Source organism: Petaurus breviceps, unplaced genomic scaffold (genome assembly GCF_028583685.1).
Source record: "Petaurus breviceps papuanus isolate PSGF00001 unplaced genomic scaffold, PetGlider_PUasm1.0 187, whole genome shotgun sequence".
Lineage (NCBI taxonomy): Eukaryota > Metazoa > Chordata > Mammalia > Diprotodontia > Petauridae > Petaurus > Petaurus breviceps.
The window spans coordinates 14907221-14931116 of record NW_027185799.1 but is presented as its reverse complement, the minus strand read 5'-3'; the positions used below and the strand labels follow the sequence as shown (position 1 = coordinate 14931116).

General features: G+C 36.8%; 1 protein-coding gene across 1 annotated transcript in view; it reads right to left on the bottom strand.

Moving 5' to 3' along the window:
- The window catches only part of TTC39B (tetratricopeptide repeat domain 39B), a 133381-nt gene that overhangs the window by 41215 nt on the left and 68270 nt on the right, over positions 1-23896 (bottom strand). The window contains exons 3-7 of the mRNA XM_069090681.1: positions 14013-14117; positions 11568-11699; positions 10595-10671; positions 3585-3652; positions 902-966 (exon numbers count right to left, since the gene is read on the bottom strand). Of these exons, the coding sequence (XP_068946782.1) occupies positions 902-966; positions 3585-3652; positions 10595-10671; positions 11568-11699; positions 14013-14117 (447 nt within the window). The remainder of the gene's footprint in view (positions 1-901; positions 967-3584; positions 3653-10594; positions 10672-11567; positions 11700-14012; positions 14118-23896) is intronic.

Here is a 23896-nt window from a genome sequence, read left to right as displayed (position 1 = left end):
GCTACAAAATGAAGCAATGATAACTGGTCCATGTAGATAATGAGTCTAAGACCATGGCTTCATTAGCACTGACCTCCAAGAAGTTTAGCTTAAGATCCAGGGCAGTAGTGAACAACCTGGAGACTGACAGAATACAGTTATTACTATCAGGGCAATTTCAGGTAATTAATACACAAATCTTATGAGTAGGGCTACCATATTGTGTGGGTACATGGGCAATTGTGACTAACCTACACTGTATGCTTCAGCCCAAACTTGATTTCATAAGTTCTTAACACTGTTTTAGGACTGAATAAAAAATAGCAGTTATTCATCAATAATAATGCTATCGGTTACTAATTTAAATTACCTAATTTTTGGACTTTCTTATAACAATATTTCCATTGATATAATGTCCTTCTGCACAATGTTGACACATTGCCTCAGTACCATCAGACAGTTAGGTTATCAATCCTGAATCACCAAATATCAGGCAAGACGCATTACTAATTCATTACTTTTCAAGGATGCATGATTTCAGTGTGAGTATTCCTTGCAATGATATGGATATAAGCCCTCTACAACTTGTTAGATGGTAGTAAAAGTTGCATGGCCAAAAAATCCTCATTCCAAAGCCCACCTGATGATAAGCTTTTATGACCTTACCCAATCTAGTCATCAGATAGACAGCAAACATTCACAGCCTTTCCAGTTTCACAAAAACAAGCAATGCTTTTGTCCACTAGCCTAGCTATCAAAAAACCCCAGCACCACCTAAATATCTCAAGGCTTTTATGAAAGAAAAATTAATCTTTAAAAACGAAAATCTGACTATACTCAGATGATGATGGCTGTGGGGACTATGATTTTTAATAGCCTGAATCATACCAGTTTATTCAAAATATTTGAATTATTAACTTACTTATATATTTGGTAACTTGTTCTAATTTTGAGTCCACCTTTGATGAAGTTGATCATGTTTTCATCCTGAAAACCATTTAATGAGTAATTAGGTCATTACACACACAAAAAAAATCCTTACACTGTTCCCACTGCTGTGCCTAGCACAACAAATTTTGAACTTTGCAGACAAAGTTTTTCAAGAAAGCATCTTTTCCATGTACCTTCTGAAATAGGTTCTTCACTGTTCTCTCCTAAGCTAGAAAGGAAAGGGGAAGGAATGAATTTTTACAGGTGCATTTCAGCATTAATTACTTACAAATTAGTTCCTTTTAAATTACTAAAACAGTGTCAGGGATTGTCAATCTTTTTAGTCAGAGAATGAATTAAAAATTGTAAAATGTCTTTATCTTTTGCATTCAAACAGAATTCTAATAAGTTTAAAGGATATGCTGAAAGGTCAACCTTTTTCTTTTCTCACCAATAAACAGCACTTATTTTTTAACTGTACATGTTTCTCCTTCAAGGAGACTTTTATTAGCAAGTGACTTCTGTTTAATATCCTTTCCAGTTCTAAGCTCTAGTGTGAGCTCTGCATGGTCCTCTTTGAGTAATTCACTTTAATATCCCTGGGCCTCATTTCTATAAAAGTAGTGTTGCATTAGAAGTTTCTCTAAGGTTCCTTTTAGATGCAAATTTCTATGATCCTATTAGAGGCCTTTAAGTAAATTATAAATTAACTGCTTTAAGGAAGTTCATCACCAGTAGATGGTGCTATAAGTGATTTTTTTTCCACACTGTTAGAATGTCAAAATTGAAAGGGATCAAGAGATCATCTAGTACACCTCCCCACCTATAAACAAAGGTGGGCTGGAGTGGCCTCATACTATCTCTGAGAGCCAGCTGTTAAATTTTCTGTGCAATTATTTACATAATCACACTGATAAATGCAATTTTTGTCCAGGAAGGAATTTTCTAAACTATATGAAAATTTCCTTCAAGTAATACCCACATTTCATTTTACAATTTAGCTTTTCAGACCCCAACTAGGTAGCAAGACCTAGTTATACAAATACAAGTCTTGAACCTCCAATTCTGAAAATAACACATTAAAAACAATTTTAAGGATTCCATGGTAAATGCTATGTCAGCACTGTTCAGTCAATAACCCCCCATTATTTTCAACAACCTGATAACATACTACTACCAAGGCCTAGAGATTTCCCCCAGGAAGTCATAGACCTAGCCATTTAGACCACTGAGTCACATTTAAGAATATCTTCACTAAACACAGAAATGCAACTAGTTAAATTAGGAAAAAAAAATGAACATTTTAAGGGTGGATCTGAAATAATTTAATGTCTCTATTCAAGGCTCCTGGGCTAAGGCTCCTTTTGTTTATTTTAGGAAAATTTGCTATCTTCCACCCTCTTTCCCCTACCTCTTCTCATCTTTCTCACCTCATTGTACCTGCCACAATTCTCCAATACCTAAAAGGTTTGGTTTTTTAAAAAGCAGGAAGGTAGTGATGGGCCTGGTGACTGTGGCTACAGCTGGTCCTAGAGCAGATGTTACCTGGAGTAAAGATTGTTTCTCTTGATCCAGGACACCAAAGTGTACTGTATAATTTAATTCAAATCCTCTCCCCAAAGGAGAGGCACCTAGTCGTAATGGACAGTGAACCCACCTGAAAGTCAAGAAAACCCCAGTTCAAGTCCTACTCCTGGCACCACCTGGCTGTGTTGACCCTGAGCAAATGACTCAGTGCTTTACCCTTGGGCAAACTGCTAGTTTGTATTAGCAAAAGGAGATGCTTTACAGGGAGTTCTCTACAATGAAATCACATTCTCCCAAGATAGGAATAAAATGAGTATGAAGAAATGAAAACACAAAAACATGGAAATAAATATTATGAAAAGTGCAAAAATTAGAGCTACCAGCTTATGTAAATAAATGCAAAAGAAATTTAGAGGATAATGAGTAAGAGTAAATCAAATGGTGCTAGTTCTAAACAATTATTTATGTCTAATCTTCACTTTAAATAAGCTGAGAAGAAATATCATTTAAAAGTTTCCATGATGTGGGTAACTTGCTAATTAGTCGATCTAAAAAGGGTTTCTAGCCAGCACTCTGGGCTTAAAATAACAATGACTAATTCCCATTCTACTTAAAAGGGACCCTAAAGAACTTCTAAAAACAAGGGTGGCTCACTTCTAATTATCACAATCATTCTCCATTAGACAAAGGAGCAAATAACTTTTAAAATAAAGAAGACTTAACCAGAGCACTTCAAGACTCTTACAAGTACAGAAAATAATGAAAAAGATTTTAATAATGTGCCAGAGCAACTACTCCACTATTTTCATGCATGAAAGAGCCCAAAAATTGGGGTCATTATAAGGGTTTTCATTTAAAAGGTAAAGATTAACATCAGATGGAGTTTAAAATCAGACTAAAGACAATGAATGTAAATAAGAAAGCTACCTCTGGGTATCTGGAGAGCAAAAGAGGGTAGGAGAGGTGGTAATACAACAAAAATGAGAATACCACTGGTTCTAGCAATACCTTTCTTCACATCACCTCTTAAAATTATCAAATGGCCCAACAAAATGTTCATTTAAACATCTATTAAGATAGTTCTAGCTGCATTTTGCTGTTAAAATGGAAAGTAACAAATGAACACTGAATCCCACAATATTCATTACCTGTAAAAATGTCAGTGCTGCTTTCTGTAGTAGACATTCCGCATAACAGATTTCTGCATGCATTTCCTCTATTAATAATAAACAAAACATATTAAAGAAAATCCTTGAAACATCACATTTTTGTCTTAAGATGCTCAAATGAGATCTACAGTAATATATGATCCCAAGTAAGTCTCTAAAATCTTGAGAAGCAGCACTGCCTGGAAAGACTGGAGTTTAAACATCACTTGTGGCTCTTGGAAACTATGGAACTATGGGAAAATTGTTTAATCTCTTTAAAGATCAGCTTCTTCACCTATTTACAATGAGGAGACTGACCAAAAGTCCTTAGAGAATGAACAATTTGCTCTGTCTCCTATAAACCCAGTCGAAGGATCAGTGTACCTGCTTTCAGGAACAGGCACCACCTTCCAGCCTCCCATAGAAAACACTCACATATCTTCAGCATGGTAAAAATAAGCCTTTTAACTATGGGATGAACTGAGAAGACTTACAAAGGTTAGTGAGGAAGGTCATTCTGTCTCTTCCCAGGAAAAAGTAAAAAAGAAGTGACAAAAAAGAAAGAAATGTGAGAAAGAAGAAATGCTGGGAGGTAAAACTCAGCAGCAGTGTCCCTAAATATATGTCTATTTATCTAATCTCTTGTGTTTATTCTTTCTCAATTCTAGGTGAGAGGACATTTGGAGACAGAACTGACTAGGTTACAAGCCTAGGAGCTTTTGACAGAAGAACCACCAGCGTCTAGCTACATGAGTTCACTGCAATCAGCTGGTATTTTCATTTGCATCTTTGATGTAAAAAATTGAAAGGAAGAAAATTTTAATACATTCAAAAAAGTTTCTTCTTACCCAGCTTTCAAGGTAGGCTCTTATAATCTGGCTGCCATCTACTCACCCACCTTTATGGTCCACACTGCTCACCAACACAAATGCTCTACTCATTTGGTGATTCTAACAGTACCATTTTCTCACTCCTGCTTCTATGTTTATGATCCTTTTTGTTCACTATGACACCTCAATCGGGGGCCCCCTCTGTCTCCCTCTCTCTCCCTCCTCCCACCCAATTCTTTGTTCCTATTCTCAAAGCTGGATCATTCCCAAAGGCCCAGTTTAAGTCCTCCCTCCTTTCTTGACTATTCCAGCCCACATGGATTTCTTCTTTGTCCAACTGCTCCCCAACTGAAACACTCTCGGGCTCATAAAAAAAACAATTAACACATATTTGGTTGTTGATTGATTCTTTGAAAAATGAAAATCTTTTACCTCCCTTCTTCATTTAAGGACTATAGTGTCACTATTTAAGTACAAGGAGAATTTTTTTTTTTAATGCTTTAACTAAAAATAATCAGAAATCATGACCATGAGAATCAAAATATAAGAATTCTTTATATTAAATGTCTAATTTTAACACATACTTAAAACCAGTTCAGGGCAATATGCCAGCCAGCTAAAGTATTAGGTGGAAACTTTTATCAAATGTAGAAATGATAAGTGGGTGTATCACATGTTAAACCCATGGAAACTTTAATTAAATGCATGCTCTGCTGCAAACCACCAGCTATTCAAGAATGTAAATGAAAATTACCAAGTGGAAAAATAAATCACATACAAATGCTACAATGTTTTGACTCACTGTTGGAAAAAGAAAGTCTGTTTGGGTTGTAGTGGCAGCCAAACACACACACTGGAAATAAAGTGTAACAATTCATAAAAAGAGCCTGGACCAAAGTCTTCAGTTCATTTACTGTCTGCACTGCTTTACTGTGCAGGCTAGGATGAATAGAAGGATAAAGCCTATCACTTTTGCAGAACTTTCACTTCTCAAGGCAAAAATCAGGCAGGTGTTGGAGGGGTCTGGACTTACACTAGCAATTTCAAAGGGCTATCTATTCTCAGGAAAGTGCTTAAGACATTCTAGAAATGGCAGGTGCCACATGTAAACCCAGGTGCTTCCAGAGGCAGGATTACATAAATGACTTCCCCAAGATCACACAAACTGAAAGTGTCAGAAGAGGGACTCAAACACTGACAGTATTCCATGCATGTAGGTCTAGAATTCTACCCACCACACAACGGACTATCTCTCGTAAACAAATGAATCATAAATAATGCAGTTATGTAGCACTTAAAACCACGACACAGGTGGTTTTAAAGTGCTTTCCTCACAACACTGGATATTAAAAATAATATCCTTAAAAAATGGGAGGCAGAGCCAAGATGGCAGAGAAGCACAAACTTGGCATGAGCTCCCGCTCCAATCACTTGCAATACATGTAAAAAATAACTCTGAACAAACTTTAGAGTTACAGAACCCACAAAGTAACAGAGAGAAACAAATCTCCCACTGAAGAAAGCCTGGGAGGCAAACGGGAAGGGTCTATTGCACCACGCTGGGAGGCAAGCACAGTCCCATGTGAGTGAGCTATGCAGTTGCAGCCCCAGGGCAGCCCCAACCAGCAGCCAACAGAGCAGAACTCCAGGTAAGTGAATCATCAGTAACTGTGGCAGTTTCCAGAATTCTCAACCCATAAAGTTCAAAGACAAAGTAAAAGGTCAGGGTAGAAAATGGGGGGCTAAGGAGCATGGTCTGGCCCCTGACCCTGGGGCAAGAAGCAGCCAAAGGCGCAGAGGAGCAGCATGGCTGCTTCCAGAGCTCCTGGCCTGCAGACTGTAGGGGGAACAAGCGACCATTCAGAGGGTAATCGCTCTTGCTTTAACCTGCTTGGATGTGGATTGTGGTCTTCAGTGGTGGTCCTGGGGTGTGTGACTGGTGAGACAGCGTTTGTGGAGGCTGTAGAGAGGGTGCCCTCCTAGGATAGTTCCAGCAATTTGGGACAAAGCTCTCTCCATTCTGGAAGCAGAATTCTACCTTGGCAAAGAGCTCAAAAGTCATGTAATTGGCTAGCAATATGAGCAAGCAACAGAAGCACAACCAGATGATAGAATCCTTTTTTGGAGACAAAAAGGATCAAGGCATGCATGGAGCAGGAGGAAGACAGCAAAGTCATAACTCCTGCAACAAATGCCTCCAAGAAAAATATGAATTGGTTACAGGCCATGGAGGAGCTCAAGAAGGGTTTTGAAAATCACGGAAGAGAAGTGGAGAGAACATTGGGAAGAGAAATGAGAATGACACAAGAAAATCATGAAAAGCTAGTCAACTGCCTGCTAAAGGAGACCCAAAAATACACTGAAGAAAATAACACCTTAAAAGACAGATTAACTCAAATGGCAAAAGAGGCCCAAAAAGCTAATGAGTAGAAGAATGCCTTAAAAAGCTGAATTTGCCAGACAGAAAAGGAATTTCAAAAACTCACTGAAGAGAATAACTCCTTCAAAATTAGATCGGAGCAATTGTAAGCTAATTACTTTATGAGAAAATCAAGATACTATAAAACAGATCCAAACAAATGAAAAATTAGAAGGCAATATGAAATATCTCACTGGAAAAACCACTGACCTAGAAAATAGATCCAGGAGAGATCATTTAAAAATTAATGGACTACCTGAAAGCCATGATCATAAAAGAGCATAGACACCATCTTTCAAGAAATTTTCAAGCAAAACTGCCTAGATAGTCTAGAACCACAGGGCAAAATAGAAATTGAAAGAATTTACTAATCACCTCTTGAAAAAGATCCAAAAAGAAAACTCCTAGGAATATTATAGCCAAATTCCAGAGTTCCCAAATCAAGGAGAAAATATTGAAAGCAGTCAGGAAGAAACAATTTGAGTACTGTGGAAACATAATCAGAATAACACAAGACCTAGAAGCTTCTACATTAAGGGATAGAAGAGCTTGGAATATGATATTCTGGAGGTCAAAGGAGCCAGGACTAAAACCAAGAATCACCTCCCAGCAAAACTGAGTATAATGCTATAGGGAAAAATATAGTCATTCAATGAAATGGAGGATTTTCAAGCATTCTTGATGAAAAAACCAGAGCTGAACAGAAAACTTGACTTTCAAATACAAGAAGCAAGAGAAGCATGAGAAGGTAAACAGGAAAAATAAATTATGAGGAACTTATTAAAATTGAACTATTTATATTCCTACATGGAAAAGTGATAATTGTAACTCATAAGACTTTTCTCAATATGAGGATAGTTGAAGGGAATATATACGTGTGTGTGTATATATAGAAGGATGTATGTGTATATAAATATGTATATTTATATACATAAGTATATAACTATGTTCACATATACATAGACAGGATGAGTTGAATATGAAGGGATAATTTCTAAAAAACAACATTAAGAGGTGAGAGAGGAATTTATTGGGAGAAGGAGAAAGGGAGAGATACATTAGGGTAAATTATCTCATATAAAAGAGGCAAGAGAAAACTGTTACAATGGAGAGGAAGAGCATGAAGTTAAAGGGAATGGGACAACCTGATTCTCATTGAGTTTGGCTTAAGGAAGGAATAACATACACACTCAATTGGGTATCTTACCCTACAGGAAAATAGAGGGGTAAGGGTTAAGAGGGGAGAGGATGGAAGGGAAGGCAGATTAGGGGAGAGGGTAGTTAGAAGCAAACATTTCTGAAAAGGAATAGGGTCAAAGGAGAAAACAGAATACATGAGGGGTGGAATAGGATAGAGGGAGATATTGTTAGTCTTTCACAATATAACTACTATAGAAATGATTTGGGTAACTACACATGTACAACCTATATTGAATTGCTTATCTTCCCAGTGGGGGTGGGTGAGGAGAGAAGAAGGGAAAAAAATCTGGAACTCAAAGTTTTAAAAACAAATGTTTAAAAATTTGTTTTTTACATGCAACTGGGAAAAAAGATATATAGGCACTGGGAAAATATACAAACCCATCTTGCCCTACTAGAAAGTTAGGGAGGTGATGGGGGAGGATATAAGACAGAACAGATTGGGGGAAGGGGTTTTCAGTAGGTTTGCTATTTTGGGTGGGGGTAGGGGAAAGATGGGGAGAGAAAAAAATTGTAATTCAAAATCTTGCAGAAATGAATGTTGAAAACTAAAAATTAATTAATTTTTGAAAAATAATATCCTCGTTTTATACATAAGGAAACTGAGTCAGAGAAAAAGTTAATGACTTGACCAAAGTCATACAGTAAATGCTAGACCTGAAAATCAAATCCAGGCCTCCTGACTCCAAGATCAGAGCTCTTCACATTACAACAAATCCTAAACTAACCTGAATTCCATTTTTCACTTAGTGACAAAAATAAAAATTTTCATTAAAAAACAGTACTCAGTAGATGGGCACTTATTGGTCCATTTGTTTTTGTTTGCTAAAATAACATCTCCCAAGGATAACAAAACATATACAAACTGCCTGCATCTCTGTGTTCATGCCCACAATCTCCTTACTTTGTGACCCTGAACAAATCACTTAATCTCTGTCTGCTTCAGTTTCCTCAAATATAAAGGGGGGATAATGACAGCACCTACCACTCAGGGTTGTTGTGAGATTCAAGTAAGATTATATTTTTAAAGTGCTTAGCACAGTATCTATACAATAGGTATAGGTATATCTCAGATATAAGCACACAATAGGTGCTCAATAAATGCTTCTTCCTTCCTTCTTTTTCTTTCTACTATCATCCCCCAAATTACTCGTGATTTCTCAATATATCACTAAGGTAAAAGAATCTGAGTTATTCTACACCACAGGAAAAGTATCTCTAGAGGACAAACTTCTAACAAAAAGGGGGGAGCAACATGGAATAAAGACAAACAATATAAAAGAGAGAATTTTATATCTGTCTTGGTCTTAATGCCAACTTCCTAGTATTACAATAATAGTAGCTAAGATGGCTGGAAAACATGCCATAAGAAAATTATTTGAAGAAATAAGGGATATTAAGTCTATAGAAAGGAAAATTTGAGAGTGGGGTAAAGATATACAATAACTTTCTTCAAGTATTTGAAGGATTGTGAGATAGAAGAGGTATCAGATTTGTTCTGCCTGGCTCCATAAAAAAGAATTAAGAATGGGAGAAACATGCAAAAAGATGGATTTAGGCTTGAAATGAGAAAAAAATTCCCAAACATTCTGAGTTGTACAAAGATGATATGGGCTGCCTGGGGAAATACTGACCTCTTCATCACTGAAGTCTTTCAAAAAAAGGATGAATGAGAAAAGGGATATTATCTGGGGCATTTCTGTCCTGGGTTCAGATCTGACCAAATGGTTTCTAAGTTTCCTTCTGAGATTCTGCTTTAAAATTGTCCCATGTGAACCTGACCACTGGGAATAACTGAGCTATTCTCACTTAACTACCATGGCTGCTGGTCCTCATTGTATCCTATGAGAGACAACAGAATTCTCCAGATAGGTGGGGATTAGCACAACTGTCCCTTAATAATAAGTCCTTTGTTCATACAGTAAACATGGTATTGCTCATTTTCCTTTTTAAAAGCTATATGAGACAGGATAGCAGAGTAAAATGAGTACTTGCTCTGAGCAAGAGGCTTTGGGTTCAATTCCCACTATTGATGCTGGCTTATTTCTTCACCTATAAAATGAGGGGTCTGGACCAGTGTCTGAGAAATCCTTTCAGATGGCATGATTTATTCTCTGACTGGGTCACTTTAGTAATTCCCCCCACTACCAGTGCTACCACGTATAAGTTATTATTCTCTGAGCATAATGCTAGAAAAACTCACCTTTTTATATGCTTGAAACATCTCCCACCATGGTAGCACCACAAGCTAAGGAAATATAAGCTGAAAACTGTGGGGTCTCTTGCCCATTACCGGTCTTATCAATGTTATGTAAAAATATATGGATTCTCAAATATTCATAAATGTCCACATTCCAATTATCACACCTAAGGCCCAACTTGACCAACATTCTCAAGAGATCTCAAGATGCTCAAGAGTCAGCCTAGTGAAGCAGATGGTGTATTAGGTCTAAAAGTTACAAGGAGCCAGGTACCAATCCTGCTTCACTTACTAGCTAGGTGAGCCTGAATAAATAACATAAAAGTGAGTCTGATTTATATCTCATGGTCCTCTGACTCACCTTCACTCAGCTGATCCACTGATGATTTGGAAACAAGACTTGACAGAGATTCTACCATTGTGTTTCTTTTTCTGAATCTACATCAAACGTGAAAAAAAGGAACAAAAGCACACAAAATGAGAAATTGAGCTGAATTCATTCCATTTCCATTTAGTATTCATCTCAGATACAACCCCTAGAAACACAAAATAGTATTTCTACTAAAATATAGTAAAGAATGATCAAGCTAGGACCTAAATCTTTCGGGCTGTTTTCCTTAATCCCATAGGCTAAAAGTCACTATTTCTGTGGGAAATATACATAAACAAGCAACAGAAAAATCTCAAAAGGCTCAGAAGCTTAGAAAAAGTCAGATACTTGGAAGTTCTCTGAATCTGGAGTGGACAACAGTGGGAGGGAAGGAAGAATACTTGAAACACTGAGATCAGACTTCCTTATGAATTTCAATACTAAAAGAACAACCTCTACTGAGATATTTCTTCTGTATTTGTACATCAAAGACAGAAGTAAAATTTTTAAATCCATTTAATTTTCAGCTATCAGAAGTTTAAAGATGTTCAAAATAAGTTCTAAGATGCAGAATGCTACAAATGAAAATTTAAAACATAAAACAAGAATACCGCATTGTTGGTCAGGCTTAACTGTACTTCCCCAACACTAAAACAACAAAAATGGAGAGAGACTTGTTTGCTCAACCCAGTAAGTTGTCAGAACTGTGGATCAAAACATCATTTAACCAAATCTACCCACCCTTTAGCCTACCTAGAAACATTGTTTTGTCATTTTTACAAATCTCAACACTGATCATACAGAGAGGGAGCACAGGAGCTAAGATCTCCCTTTTTTCCTATCTAAAGTAACCCACTACAGTGAAGAATACAGCTCTCTGATTTTACAGTTATAATCAGTTTCATCACACAAAATTTAAGGCTGGTATTCACTCTTCTCCCATAGTTAAATTACTCAGGCCTACTTTTGACAGGTTTGTAAAGCTTCCTTCATTGTGGAAATGCCGTTTTGGATGTCCTGGTGTTCAAAGGTCATTGCTGCCTGCATTACTAAAATAGTGCTATAGCCCAGAGCATGATACATACTCTCTTTCGACCTGAAAAAGACATAAAAAAGAGCATTTAAGTTAGACTCCAGAACTTTTTAAGTTAACTATGGGACACATAAAATTATAAAGCTACTACTTCTCACAACTGCAACAGTATTTAACCCATCATCTGGATCATTGATTTGCTGAGTACCGAGGACTAGGTACACTATATTCTAAAAACCATGCCACCTAAAAACTATTTTGAAGGCTTTTACATTCAGACCTATAATAACTCTTAAATCTCTGCTTCACTTTGCACAACCTGATCTTTCCTTCACCACAAGAGGGCATATTCATTATGAACTTATTTTTTTAAAAGGTGTTTAGCAATGCATTTTCCCCTACATCTTTACCTTTCATCAATCAAAGATCAAACAAACAGTTCAATGGATTCAAGTCTTGAAAAACAATTGAACACAAAGTTCCCTTATTTTAAAAACATAATCACTGAACTCTCTCTCTCTTTCTCCTTGCTTCCTTTCCTTTTTGCTTCCCCCATACCCAAGAAAATGAAAGACAAAGAGGAAGAATCCATGTAAATAAAAATATTTATAGCAGCACTTTTTTTGCAGATAAGAACTGAAAACAAAATGGGTGCTCAACAACTGGGAAGAGGCTGAAGAAATTGTGGTATATAAATGTAACGTACTTCTTACAAAGCTTTGTGGGGGGTGGAGGGAGGGATATCCCCCAAAGGGGAGGTGGAGAGAGAAAATAGATTTATTTTGTTGTTCAGGAAAGTAATTAAATTAAAAAAAATAAAAACTGTATATTAATGGAATGGAATGTAATAAAGTTTTTTTAAAAAGACAACAAAGATGAATTCAGAGAAATAAAAGGAAGATTATATGAACTGACAATTTCAAAAGACTTTAATCAACATCATAATGAATTATGAATTCAGAAAAATGATGAAGCAGGCTTCTTGAAGGGGCCTGGAATCAATCAGGAAGACTCCTTACCCCAGGAGTCTTACTCCTTACCCCAGGGCTGGGAAAGCAAACAGGCATTAGCATGTGGCTCAGCAGAAAAGCAAGGTGGCCTTTGCCAGTAGCTGAAAGGACAGGGAATGGCAGCTGCCTAGAGTAGAAAGGGAGGTATAGAAATGGGGTAGTTGCTCAAAGGCCTCCCAGAAAGAGCTTCTCCCCTACTCTCAATGAGACCCTGCCATTTAAAAGCTATCTGACCTACAGCAAGTCATTTGACTTCAACCTCTTAGCACATTTAAGCTCCACATAAATCCCATGATTCTGTGACAGCATTTCTTAGCTGTGAGCAAGTTTTAGGAACACTTTTCATTTTATCTTCCGTTTAAATATTAATACCCAAATCAAGTTTCTATGGAAAACAAACCCAAAACACATCACTTCTTTCCTGAACGGAAAGAGCCAAACTGCCTCTTTGTTCTATGTATATAAAGCACAGGTAGTTCAAAGGCATCGCCAGGGTCAAAAGAGCAGCATTAAAGGTAAGGCTTTACAGAACATTAACTATGGCTTCAAAACCTTACATTTGTGACCCGCACAGCTACTTCTTAGTAGAAAGTTGTTTTCATTACTGTTTTTTCAGGGGAAAATACTTTTTTTTTTTCAGTTAGAAAACAAACATTCCCATTGTTTTTGTAGTTATAATAGCTAATCACTGTTTAGCTTAGCAGCAATACCACCCTCACCCACCTACCTCCATTCCTAAAACTGGAGAAGTCCTATAGTGCAGTAATATCATTATGGAGTACTGGAGTATTTTAATGGCATTTTAGGAATGGCTAAGAAAAAGAAGTGCAGTGTTAAGTCAAATGGGAAACATTTCAAAAATCAAAATGAGCTAAAATAGTCTGGTTTTTTTAGGAATAAATGACACAGTGACAGTGGAGACCCCTCAGAATATTGCAAAATAAGGAATATTGGGAATGAGGGGTAGAGGGAGGGAGAAGAAAAAAAAAATATTCTTCCCAACCTGTTATCCTGCAAGCCATTCAGATAGGGAGGGACTTAAATTGTCATTATAGGAACACTCTGTCCTGTTTTAATTATTCCTCTATTCCAACAATGAAACTGCACTGTCCAATATGTATAGAGAATCATGGTTTTTTTTAGTGTCAAGGAATAGTTATTCATTTTACAAATAAAGTAAATCAAGAGCCATATATAAAAAGCAATTCAGTTATCAAGGAATGAGAAGCACAGTATTCCAACAGGAAAGTAAACAAATAAATATTTATGCAGTAATAAAAACAGATTAAAAGGCAGAATGTTCGGAAAACTCTGCACAACAACTATTTGCATTACCTATAATTGAAAGGAACTAAGTTAAACTTACCATGGACGAAGTAATTCCAAGGCTTCTGAGAATCTATTATTTAGAAATAAGTTTAATGCCATTGTACACTCTTCTAGCGAACACCTAAGATCCATTTTGTTTGCCCTAAAAATCAAGATACATAACATATGCATTTACTATTTGCATTATATCTCATGGTTTTTACTTACACTTTTGAACACAAAGTCTGCACCAATTAGTCCCTCTCATCAATTGCATCAGTTTTAAAATTACATGGTTTTAAAAAGAAGAAACCACCTGCAGAATTTTGGTTTTGCATAGTGCTTTATAATAGATAAATATTTCAATAAACAGATGGGAAAACTGGTTAATTTGACAAACAAAGCTGCTATTGAGAATATGCTACAAATTTAGTAATAAACACTAGAAACCATTTTAGATGGAACCTCTAAGTCAGAAATTTAGAAACTACACCAAACTATACATCTGAAAAGCTAGTAAAATGATATAGTGCCTAGCTATCTCCACAATTCATAGGACTTAGAATTGGAAAGAATCTTACTGGTCATCTTGCCTGGAGTTTTCAAAGTTGTGGAGTATGCCACAAAGGGTTGAAGGGTGAAGAGAGGAGACATACTCTTTTGTGTCGCATCATGCAACAGCCAAAATTACTGGTTATTTTCAAAGATAACTTCCACATAAATACACTCTTTTTTTACCCCAATTAAAATAAAGTTCATATCCAAGTTAACAAATGTATAAAAATGTATACTCAACACAGTAATTCCTCTCCAGCTGGCAGTTAATGCTGCTCAGTGATTATTTAATGCAGTCTGCACAAATAAGGGGACCATCCCATCAGTATCTTTAGGCTCGTGATATAGATTGCATCATTGTGTTCCTTGCTCCATTTAAACATGAAGTATGCAGATTCAAAGTTAAGCAATTCTTGTGCGTACATTTAAAATATCATAACATTTATAAATGTTATTGATTTTGGAAAGTCCTATACAATATGCTGATTTATTAAGATTTTTCAACCTTTTAATACCAGAAATAATGAGAACAGCAAACAGATAATTGCTTTTTCAGCAATTAAGTTTAATGTCTTAAATTTATATCTAATTTTCATAAATAAAATATTAAATAATATCCCTTCATAACATACAGAAAAAAAATCTGAGTAGCTCAAATTAGTACAAACAAAGAAAAAAGAGTTCAAATAGTAGAAATACAGAAAAACAAAGCAAAAAGCCCAAATTAAGATACACTTCACTTGATAGGTGGGGCCAAGGCAACATAAAAATGACAATTCTACCTAAATTAAACAACTTATTCACTGCCATCCTAGTTAAATTATCAAAAATTATTTTACTGAGCTAGAAAAAAATTTAAAAATTCATTTGGAAGAACAAAAGGTCAAGAATATCAAAGGAACTAATGAAAATAAAAATGTTGAGGGAAAGAGATACAGCAGTGCCAAGTCTTAAACTGTATTACAAGGTGGCAATTATCAAAATCATCTGGTATTGACTAAGGAATTGAATGGTAGATCAGTGGAATAAAGTAGTTACACAACAAACAGTAGTAAATTATTAGAGTAACCTTGTGTTGATGATTGCAAAGACTAAATTTTTGAGATAAGAATTCATTACCTGATAAAAATTACTGGGAAAAGTAGAAAGCAGTATGGCAGAAACTAGTTAGAGACTAGTAACTTATACCATTTATCAAGAGAATGTCAAAATAGATACATGACCTAGATATAACGGGAGATATCATAGGTAAATTAGAAAAACATGGAACATATTACCTAACAAGTTTATGGATAGGAGAAATAAAGAAGAAACAGAGAACATTGTGAGATATAAATGGATAATTTTTATCTGTTAAACTTTAAAGTTTTTATACAAATAAAACCAACATATCCATGATTAAAAGGAAGGCAGAAAATTAGGGGAAATTTTTTTCTTATAGACAGTTTCTTGGGAAAAAGGCCTTGTATCTCAAATATATGTAGGACTTTTCTATCAAATCTATAAAAATATGAGCCATTCCCCAATTAAGAAATGGTCAAAGGATATGAACAGCAGTTTTTGAAGGAAGAAATCAAAGCTATATACAATCATGACAAAATGCTCTTAATTATTATTGTTGGGGCGGCTAGGTGGCGCAGTCAGTAGAGCACTGGCCCTGGAATCAGGAGGACCTGAGTTCAAATCCGGCCCCAGACACTTAACACAAAAATTAGGTGTGTGACCTTGGGCAAGTCGCTTAACCCCAAGTGCCCTCCAAAAAAAAAGGGCAAAAAATAAATAAATAAATTATTGTTGTTTAGAGAAATTCAAATTAAAGTAACTTTGAGGTACCATGTCACGCATTATTGGTTAAAATGATAGAAAACAAAAATGACAAATATTGGAGGAGATGTGAAAAAATTAAGTCACTAATACAGTGTTAGTGGAAGTGTCAGCTGATCCAACCATTATGGAGAGCAATCTGGAATTATGCCCAAAGGGTATAAAAATGTGTGTGTATACATATACATATATACATACCTACACACACACACACACACACACACACACACACACACACACACACACACACACACACCCTTTGATCCAACAATACCACTACTAAGTCTGTTTCCCAAGGTGATCAGGGAAAAGAACCTAGATGTTCCAAAATTATAGTAGCTCTCTTTGTGGTGGCAAAGAACTGGAAATTGGGGAATGGCTAAATAAGCTGTCATATATGATTGTGATAGAATATTACTGTACTGTACAAAATGAGCAAATTTATTTCAGGAAAACATGCAAAGACCTGTAAGAAATAATGAAGAATAAGATGAACATGGTATAAAATAACAGCAATGTTGTTTGAAGAGTAAATGTAAATGACTAAGCTTTTCTCATTTATATGAATATTCAAATTAATCACAAAGGACCTATGAAGGAAGATGCTACCTACTTTCAAAGAAAGAACTGACATATGGAACTATATATTGTATTGTTTCACATATGTATCTGTGTCAAATGCTGGCCTTCTCTAGTACCAGGATTGGGAAGGAGGGATGGAAACAGCTTGAAACTCAAATGTAACAAAAATACATTTGTATGTGTATACACACACATATCTACATATATATGTATGTGTGTACATATATAGATATACACATATATATAAATATATACAAAAGATGCAATTCACTGTATTTATCTTGGGATTCACAAGTATTATAATTAATGGAGACACCAATAACAACCACCACCTACCACCACCATCACCACCCACAGGTTGCTTTATACAAATATGTTTTAGCTACAGATATCATGAAACCTCATGTATTAAAATCTCAAATGTGTATTATGGTAAATATGTTGGCAAGACAAGATTATTTTCTAATAAAATTAGATGCTTTTAATATGCAAAAGCCAACTTTTTAAAATACCATATCTGTGATAACAAAAGAATTGCTTGCATCATAAAAAGTTGTTTAAAGAATTGCCAAATATAAAAAGCTTCATTTCAAAGGAGAAACAACAGATGTTTACCTACAGCTATTGACATGGTCAAAATAATACTTGGAGAATGATACACACATATAAATAAATACATGTTGTTGATAATGTTAGAGAAGATTTGTTAATATGCAAACCTATTTATGGCAATACCACTGACAGACCAGTTGATATCACAGCAAATGTAGGTCTATAATCCATAGCCGCCAAAAAAAAGTGGACATTTTTTCAATTTGGATACCATTTTATTAGTAGTCCTTTATATGGGGAAATTATATGAATAAGGAATTTTGCATAATTTTTCAAGCTGTCAGCCAAAAAAAGGTCAATTTTATTTATTTTTTTTAATCCATTAAAAGGATGACCCTGCAAAACTGTGTAAAGAAAGCAGCAGAGCCTTCAATATTATTGTGAAACATGCTGGCTTTCTCAAGTCAAATTACTTCTTAGTGACAAAAAAAGATGAAGCAAATTCATTCTACTGAAAAAAAATTCCTAAAGCTCCATTTTACACAAACAAAATGTATCTGGAGCGATACAATGACCAACTGGAATTCTAGAAGATGAACGATGAAAGACTGCTACCCACCTCCTAATGGAGGGCTAACAGACTCAAGATTCAAAGTAAGACAACATTTTTTTACATGGGCAAATGTGTGGATTTATTTTGATTAATGTTACATAGGTATGGAGGAAGTGGGACTAGGAGCTACTGACATCGAACCCCTACTCCTAAAAAATAAAAAGGTTCACTTAAGCATTTTTTTTTTATTTAGAGAAGGGAACTGAAGAAAGTTCATAAAGAAACACGGAAAAGGAGGGCAGCTTTGAAAGTAACCTAGCATGATACATCTTTTTTGAAAGAAAGCAAACTGTGGTCAGTTTCACAGCGTCATATATAATCCCACTTTGTACATGAAAATGCTCTTTTTTCTTTTGTAGTTCATTAAGTTCAGAACATCTGAGTCTGACAAGGAACTAGTGAAGCAGCCAAAAACATGCCTTCCCTGCCTCACCCCACCCCACTCCCAGCTAAAACATCCCATTCTGTAAGAAGCCAGCACAGCCCAGCAAAGGATTAACTCACCAAATGTGGGGGAAGAGTTGGAATGTGTGCCCTCCAATTATTTTATTTTTAAAATTTTTATTAATTATTTTATAGCAACTACTTTAAGTTTGGGCCAATTCTCTAAAAGAGACATTATAATATTGGAGGTGTGTGATAGTAATGGCAATTAAAGATTCCCCTGTATTGGCTTGGTTTTCAAATTGATTGTGTTAAAACCCAGAGCTTGTTAATCCCACCTGTGGGATGGACTTTTTGATGTGAAAAGAAAGTCCTGAACTAGGAGGAGCTGGTGACGTAGATTTGGAGAGATAAGAGAGAGGCGGAAGATTTTTTTGGAAGCAGCACCTCGTGGAGGGAAAGAGAGGCTAAGAGAATTGCTGGTGGCCACTTTGAATTGCCCTGGACTTTTGAGACCTGCCCCCTGAGCTGCCAAGGACTGAGGAGACATGGCTGTTTTGCTGGTACTTTGTCTGTCTGTTTTGATGTTGTTTTGCCAGATTTGTCCACTGGTGAAAGACAGTCCTTTTGTTGAAGAAGTCCTGGAACCTGGCTGTTCGCTAAGAAGCCCTGAGACTGTCCTGCAGACAGAGAGTGAATACTGTCCACTGGTGAGGGACAGTGCTGTTGTTGCAGGGGTCTGGAGACTGTCCTGCAGACAGAGTGAATACTGCCCACTGGTGAAGGACAGTGCTGTTGTTGCAGGGGTCTGGGAGCCTTTCTGTTGGTTCAGAGGCCCTGAAGAAGGATTTTCTTGTTGTATGTTTACAGAAATCCTGGGAGAGGGCTTTGCTAATGTGTTCAGGGGTTCTAGGACTGTTCTACAGACAGAGGATAAATTCATGAAGGGACTGGCAATGTATCTTATGGCCTTGCTAAGCCTTGTCTCCCCAGGAACTAAGATTGCTGAGAACTTGCCTCATGTCAAGATGAAGAAAAGACCTCCATTTGGGTATTAAGTGCTGTGTTTAAACTTGATGTAACTCTGGGGTAGATTCAATAGTGATCCAGGGGTGGGGAACTTTTGACCTTATGTTTGGAAACTAATCTCCATTTGAGAAGAGGGGCTTTGTGGTGGACTTAATTAAGGTATAGCCTAGGGGTGGAGAAGTATTTAGAACAGGGACTTTGTAATTGATTGAATGATTGGAAGGTCCTGGGGTGGGGTAGTACTTGGAGATTATTTAATCACACTTAGTAAATGCTGTATTTGGAATGATGTCATGTTTTGATCTTCTCTGTTCTTGGTTTGTCACTGAATAAAATGGAGAGCACCTATGCTGGTATTCTGAACCTTGGGAAGTTGCCTTTCTTTTGGCATTACATTACAAGGTGTGGAGGCAGTTAAGGGGGAAGAGTATTTTTTTTTTGTTACTTCTGTCCTTGCTAGATCTTCTCAGTAAATACCATTTTGTAAAAGATAATTGGTATTGATTGGTGAATAACATTAGTAAAAATCCTAGCCCCTCAGTGTCATTCCTAGTGCCCTGAAAGGAATAGTCACAACCCTCCTGAATGAAATCATCCTGCTAGACTAGAAGGAATTGGGTGAACCCAGAGGGGGTGCTAAAATAAGAACAGTTCATTTAATATAGATTTTTCAAGTTTACAAAGCACTTTTCTCATCACAATCCTAGGAGGTGGAGAGTTTAATTATTACCCAGATTTTGCAGATCAGAAAGTTGAGTTTTAGGCACCAGGTCAGGTGCATTAAAGAGGTACAATTAAATATTATGTGAAGTCTGAAAGGGAGAAAAATCAAAAAGGATTCATGGAAGAGAAAGTATATGAGTTGGGCTTTGATACTAAAATGACCAGATGTGTCAAATGACACAAAAATTTTGCTACATTTTTCTGAAATAAATTTTCATTTTATCTCTATCTTCATTATGTTATGAATTTTTAAAACTGCACTGCATTAACTGAAACAAATTAAATCCTCTGAGGTATTCTTAAATTCCTGTCCTTTTGAGGCAGCTAGGTAGTTCAGTGGATAGAGCACTGGGTCTGGAGTCAGAAAGAAATGAGTTCAAATCCAGACTCAGACACTTATTAGCTATATGGCCCCTAGCAAGTTTTCTTAACCTCTATTTGTTTCAATTTCCTAGACTTCAAAATGGGGATAGTAACAGCACCACTAGGTGGCACAGGGTCAGGCCTGGAGTCAGGAAGACATCTTCAAGAATTCAAACCTAGACTCAGTCACTTTTAGCTATGTGACCCTGGGCAAGTCATTTCACCATCTGCCTCCGTTCCTCATCTGTAAAATGAGCTGGAGAAGGAAATGGCAAACCACTCCAGTATCTCTGCCAAGAAAACCCAAAATGGGATCATGAAGAGATGGATACAATTTAAATGACTGGACAACAAAACTCTCATGGGGTTATTCTAAGGATAAAAAATGGGTAAGTATGGTACCTGGCACACAGTAGGAATACATGTTCATTCCCCCTTTTAGTATTAAAGGTAGACAGGAACTCGGGGCATAACAGGAGAGAGACTCTACAGGGATAGGGAACAGCCTGAACGTGATACAGAAAGAGAAAAGCACATGGAGTGCTCCTGAAACAGAGTATATGCTACAGTTGGAATAGAGAATGAATGAAGAAGAACAGGGTGACATAAAGATAAAAACACAGAATGGCATCAGTTTATGAAACACCCCTGTCCTGGTCCTGGTTTCCAGATTCCCACATCATGTGGTTTTATCCTGGAATTTCCTTCAGCACCTAGGTCTTTCTCAACTTGGAACATCGCACTGTAAGGCCTGCCCCTCCTCTCCCACTGGTGAGTTGCTCCTGGAGCCTCTATTTTCTGCAGAGGTCAAGGCCAGCCTTCATTCCCTTCCCAATCCTGACATTATGCCTGGCTCCAGGATTATAAAACCTGCATTATGGATGCAATTACAAAGAGAACCCAGGATAACACCAAAGTTGCAAACACAGGAGACAATAGTGAAGTATGAAAGAAAGGAAGGACTGCAGAGGTTCCCAAAGTGGGCAATACCACCCCCTGGAGGGTGCTGGAATTATTGGCAGGGGGAGAATAGTAGTAGTCTTGGGTACAATTGGGAGGCATTGAATAAAAATAAGGGGGCAGTGAAAGCATAAGGAAAGAAGAGAAGAAAATTTGGAAAAAACATTCTACATTTCATCTGCTGTATAAGAGTTAGAGTCACAGTGATTACATCATTTTCCAAGAAAACACAAAAAATGCACGTTATAACCTATCAGTGGTCAAGTTCACGGACAGGTCTTAACAAGCAAGTGTTGGAAGGGGAGTATGCTGCACATTTTCAGGAAGTCCAGCATGCATCAGCAGGAATATGAATGTGTGACGACTTGTTTACAATATGATGCTATACAGTTACACGATGCAATGTCACATCATCAAAATTTCAATGCAGAGAAAAAACCACAAATTCATAATAAATTATTAAATTTAAGATGCACCATTTTTAAAAATTCTACTTTTTGAAATGATATAATTTTTAAAAACTTTAAAGGGTAAAGATTTACAGGAGAGTGCTAAGTCATTTTTTTTAAAGGAGGCAAAGAGTCCTATCTTTACTTCACTCTCTGTTGGCTTCACCTGTGTCCTGAGGACATCACGAGCAGCCAACTTCTTTGAGAAAACTATAACCAGTCCTGTCCTTGGAGACCAAGACCCAAGCCCCAAAGAAAAAGGCCCTCTACAGTTTGTGGTCAAGGCTCAGCTAGCAGGGGCCTTCATAGAGATGAAAGGATTGAGGATTTGAGCAATGGAGAACCTTTCTGGAGCTCAGATTAAAATACATCTATTCAATCAAAAGGAAGATGGTGAAAAGCCCAAGAAAGCAGAGGTACAAGTTTTCAGAAGCAACCACTGTAGAATTAGAGCAAAAGAACTGGTTGAATGCATCATCTGATGGTATCCACCAGCCTCCCTCTGATGCTGCAGATGAAGCACAAAAGGCTATTTTCCAAATGAGCATTCAGGAAAAGAAGTAATATGCACCCCAGCTGTTTTTTGTTAATTTTATACAAATAAATTATATTTCCGTTTAAGAAAAAAAAGGGGGCAGTAGGCCAACTAAGTTTGGGAACCTCTGGTTTAGGGCAAAAGATAATGAGTTCAGTTTGGGATATTTTGAGTTTAAATTTTCCAAGACATCCAGTTTGAAATACCCAACAGACAATTAGTGATACAGGGCTAAAGTGAGTGGGGCTAAGAGACGTCTGGGATATAGATCTGGAAGTCATCTGTGTAGTGTCATTCATGAGAAGAAAATCTGAAACAGTTTTAGAAAGAAACTGATTAGGTCATTTGGCAAAAGACAGCAAGCCAAAAGGGGTATGGAAGCTTTGGTTATGGCGGTGGGATGTGAAGGGTAGAGTCACATTATATCTAGAATTAAGATAAACCATCAGAGAGGGCAACTTGAAAGCATCAGTAAATATAAACATTCAATAAAATTTGGGCAAAGCCAAAACACAAGTTTGGGAGGAGTCATAACATTTTTGGGTGGATCCAGGACTTGGGGGAACCCAAAATTTCTTGCAGCCATCTCTGGCATTCCTGGAAAATTACTGAGGTCAAGGTAACAATCTAGGTTCAAACAATCTCTTGTCACATAAAGTTAGATTTAAACTATAATGATTAATAAGTTATCCAAATAATAAAATAAAGCTTTTTCCACAGTAAACATGAAATTTAAATCCCTAGGGAGCTTATGATTTTTCCAAGAGAGAAAGAAGATAGGGAAGAACTTTGTGAAACACCAATGAGGTGGTACCCTTGAGGACATGATATTTTCCAGATTGCCCCAAGGGAAGATGTGCTAGACTGGACAACTGCAAGGGATGTCTGGGATCAAGGACAGAATGTATGGACTGACTAGACATTTGGAAGGGTTATCAAAGTTTGTTAATATTGATATCCATCTTTGTATCCCTTTGGCTTTTATTTTCTGTATCTGTATACTAAGTTCTTTTTATCCTGATGTTGATTTTTCCCCTTTAGATTAGTCCATGATTTGGGGCATTCACTTTGCAATTGGGGCTGTCCTGGGTAGTATCCACAGTAATGTTTTACTGAGTGTGCTCTCTGTGATAACTGGTGTACCCAGAGGTCACCTTTGACCAACAGAGGGGAATGTTAAGGAATATTTGTTAATGGGTCTCCTGAACTTGTCTTTTTGAGTTGCCATATATTCCAGAAACACTGGACCCAAAGTATGCAGGAGACCCTGAATGCATCAAGGATGAAGGTCCCACCCCTCCCCCCTATACCCCAGTCAGAGCTAATATAATTTGTTGTTTGGGATGCAAACTCCGTGTGTGTCCTTGGAGTCA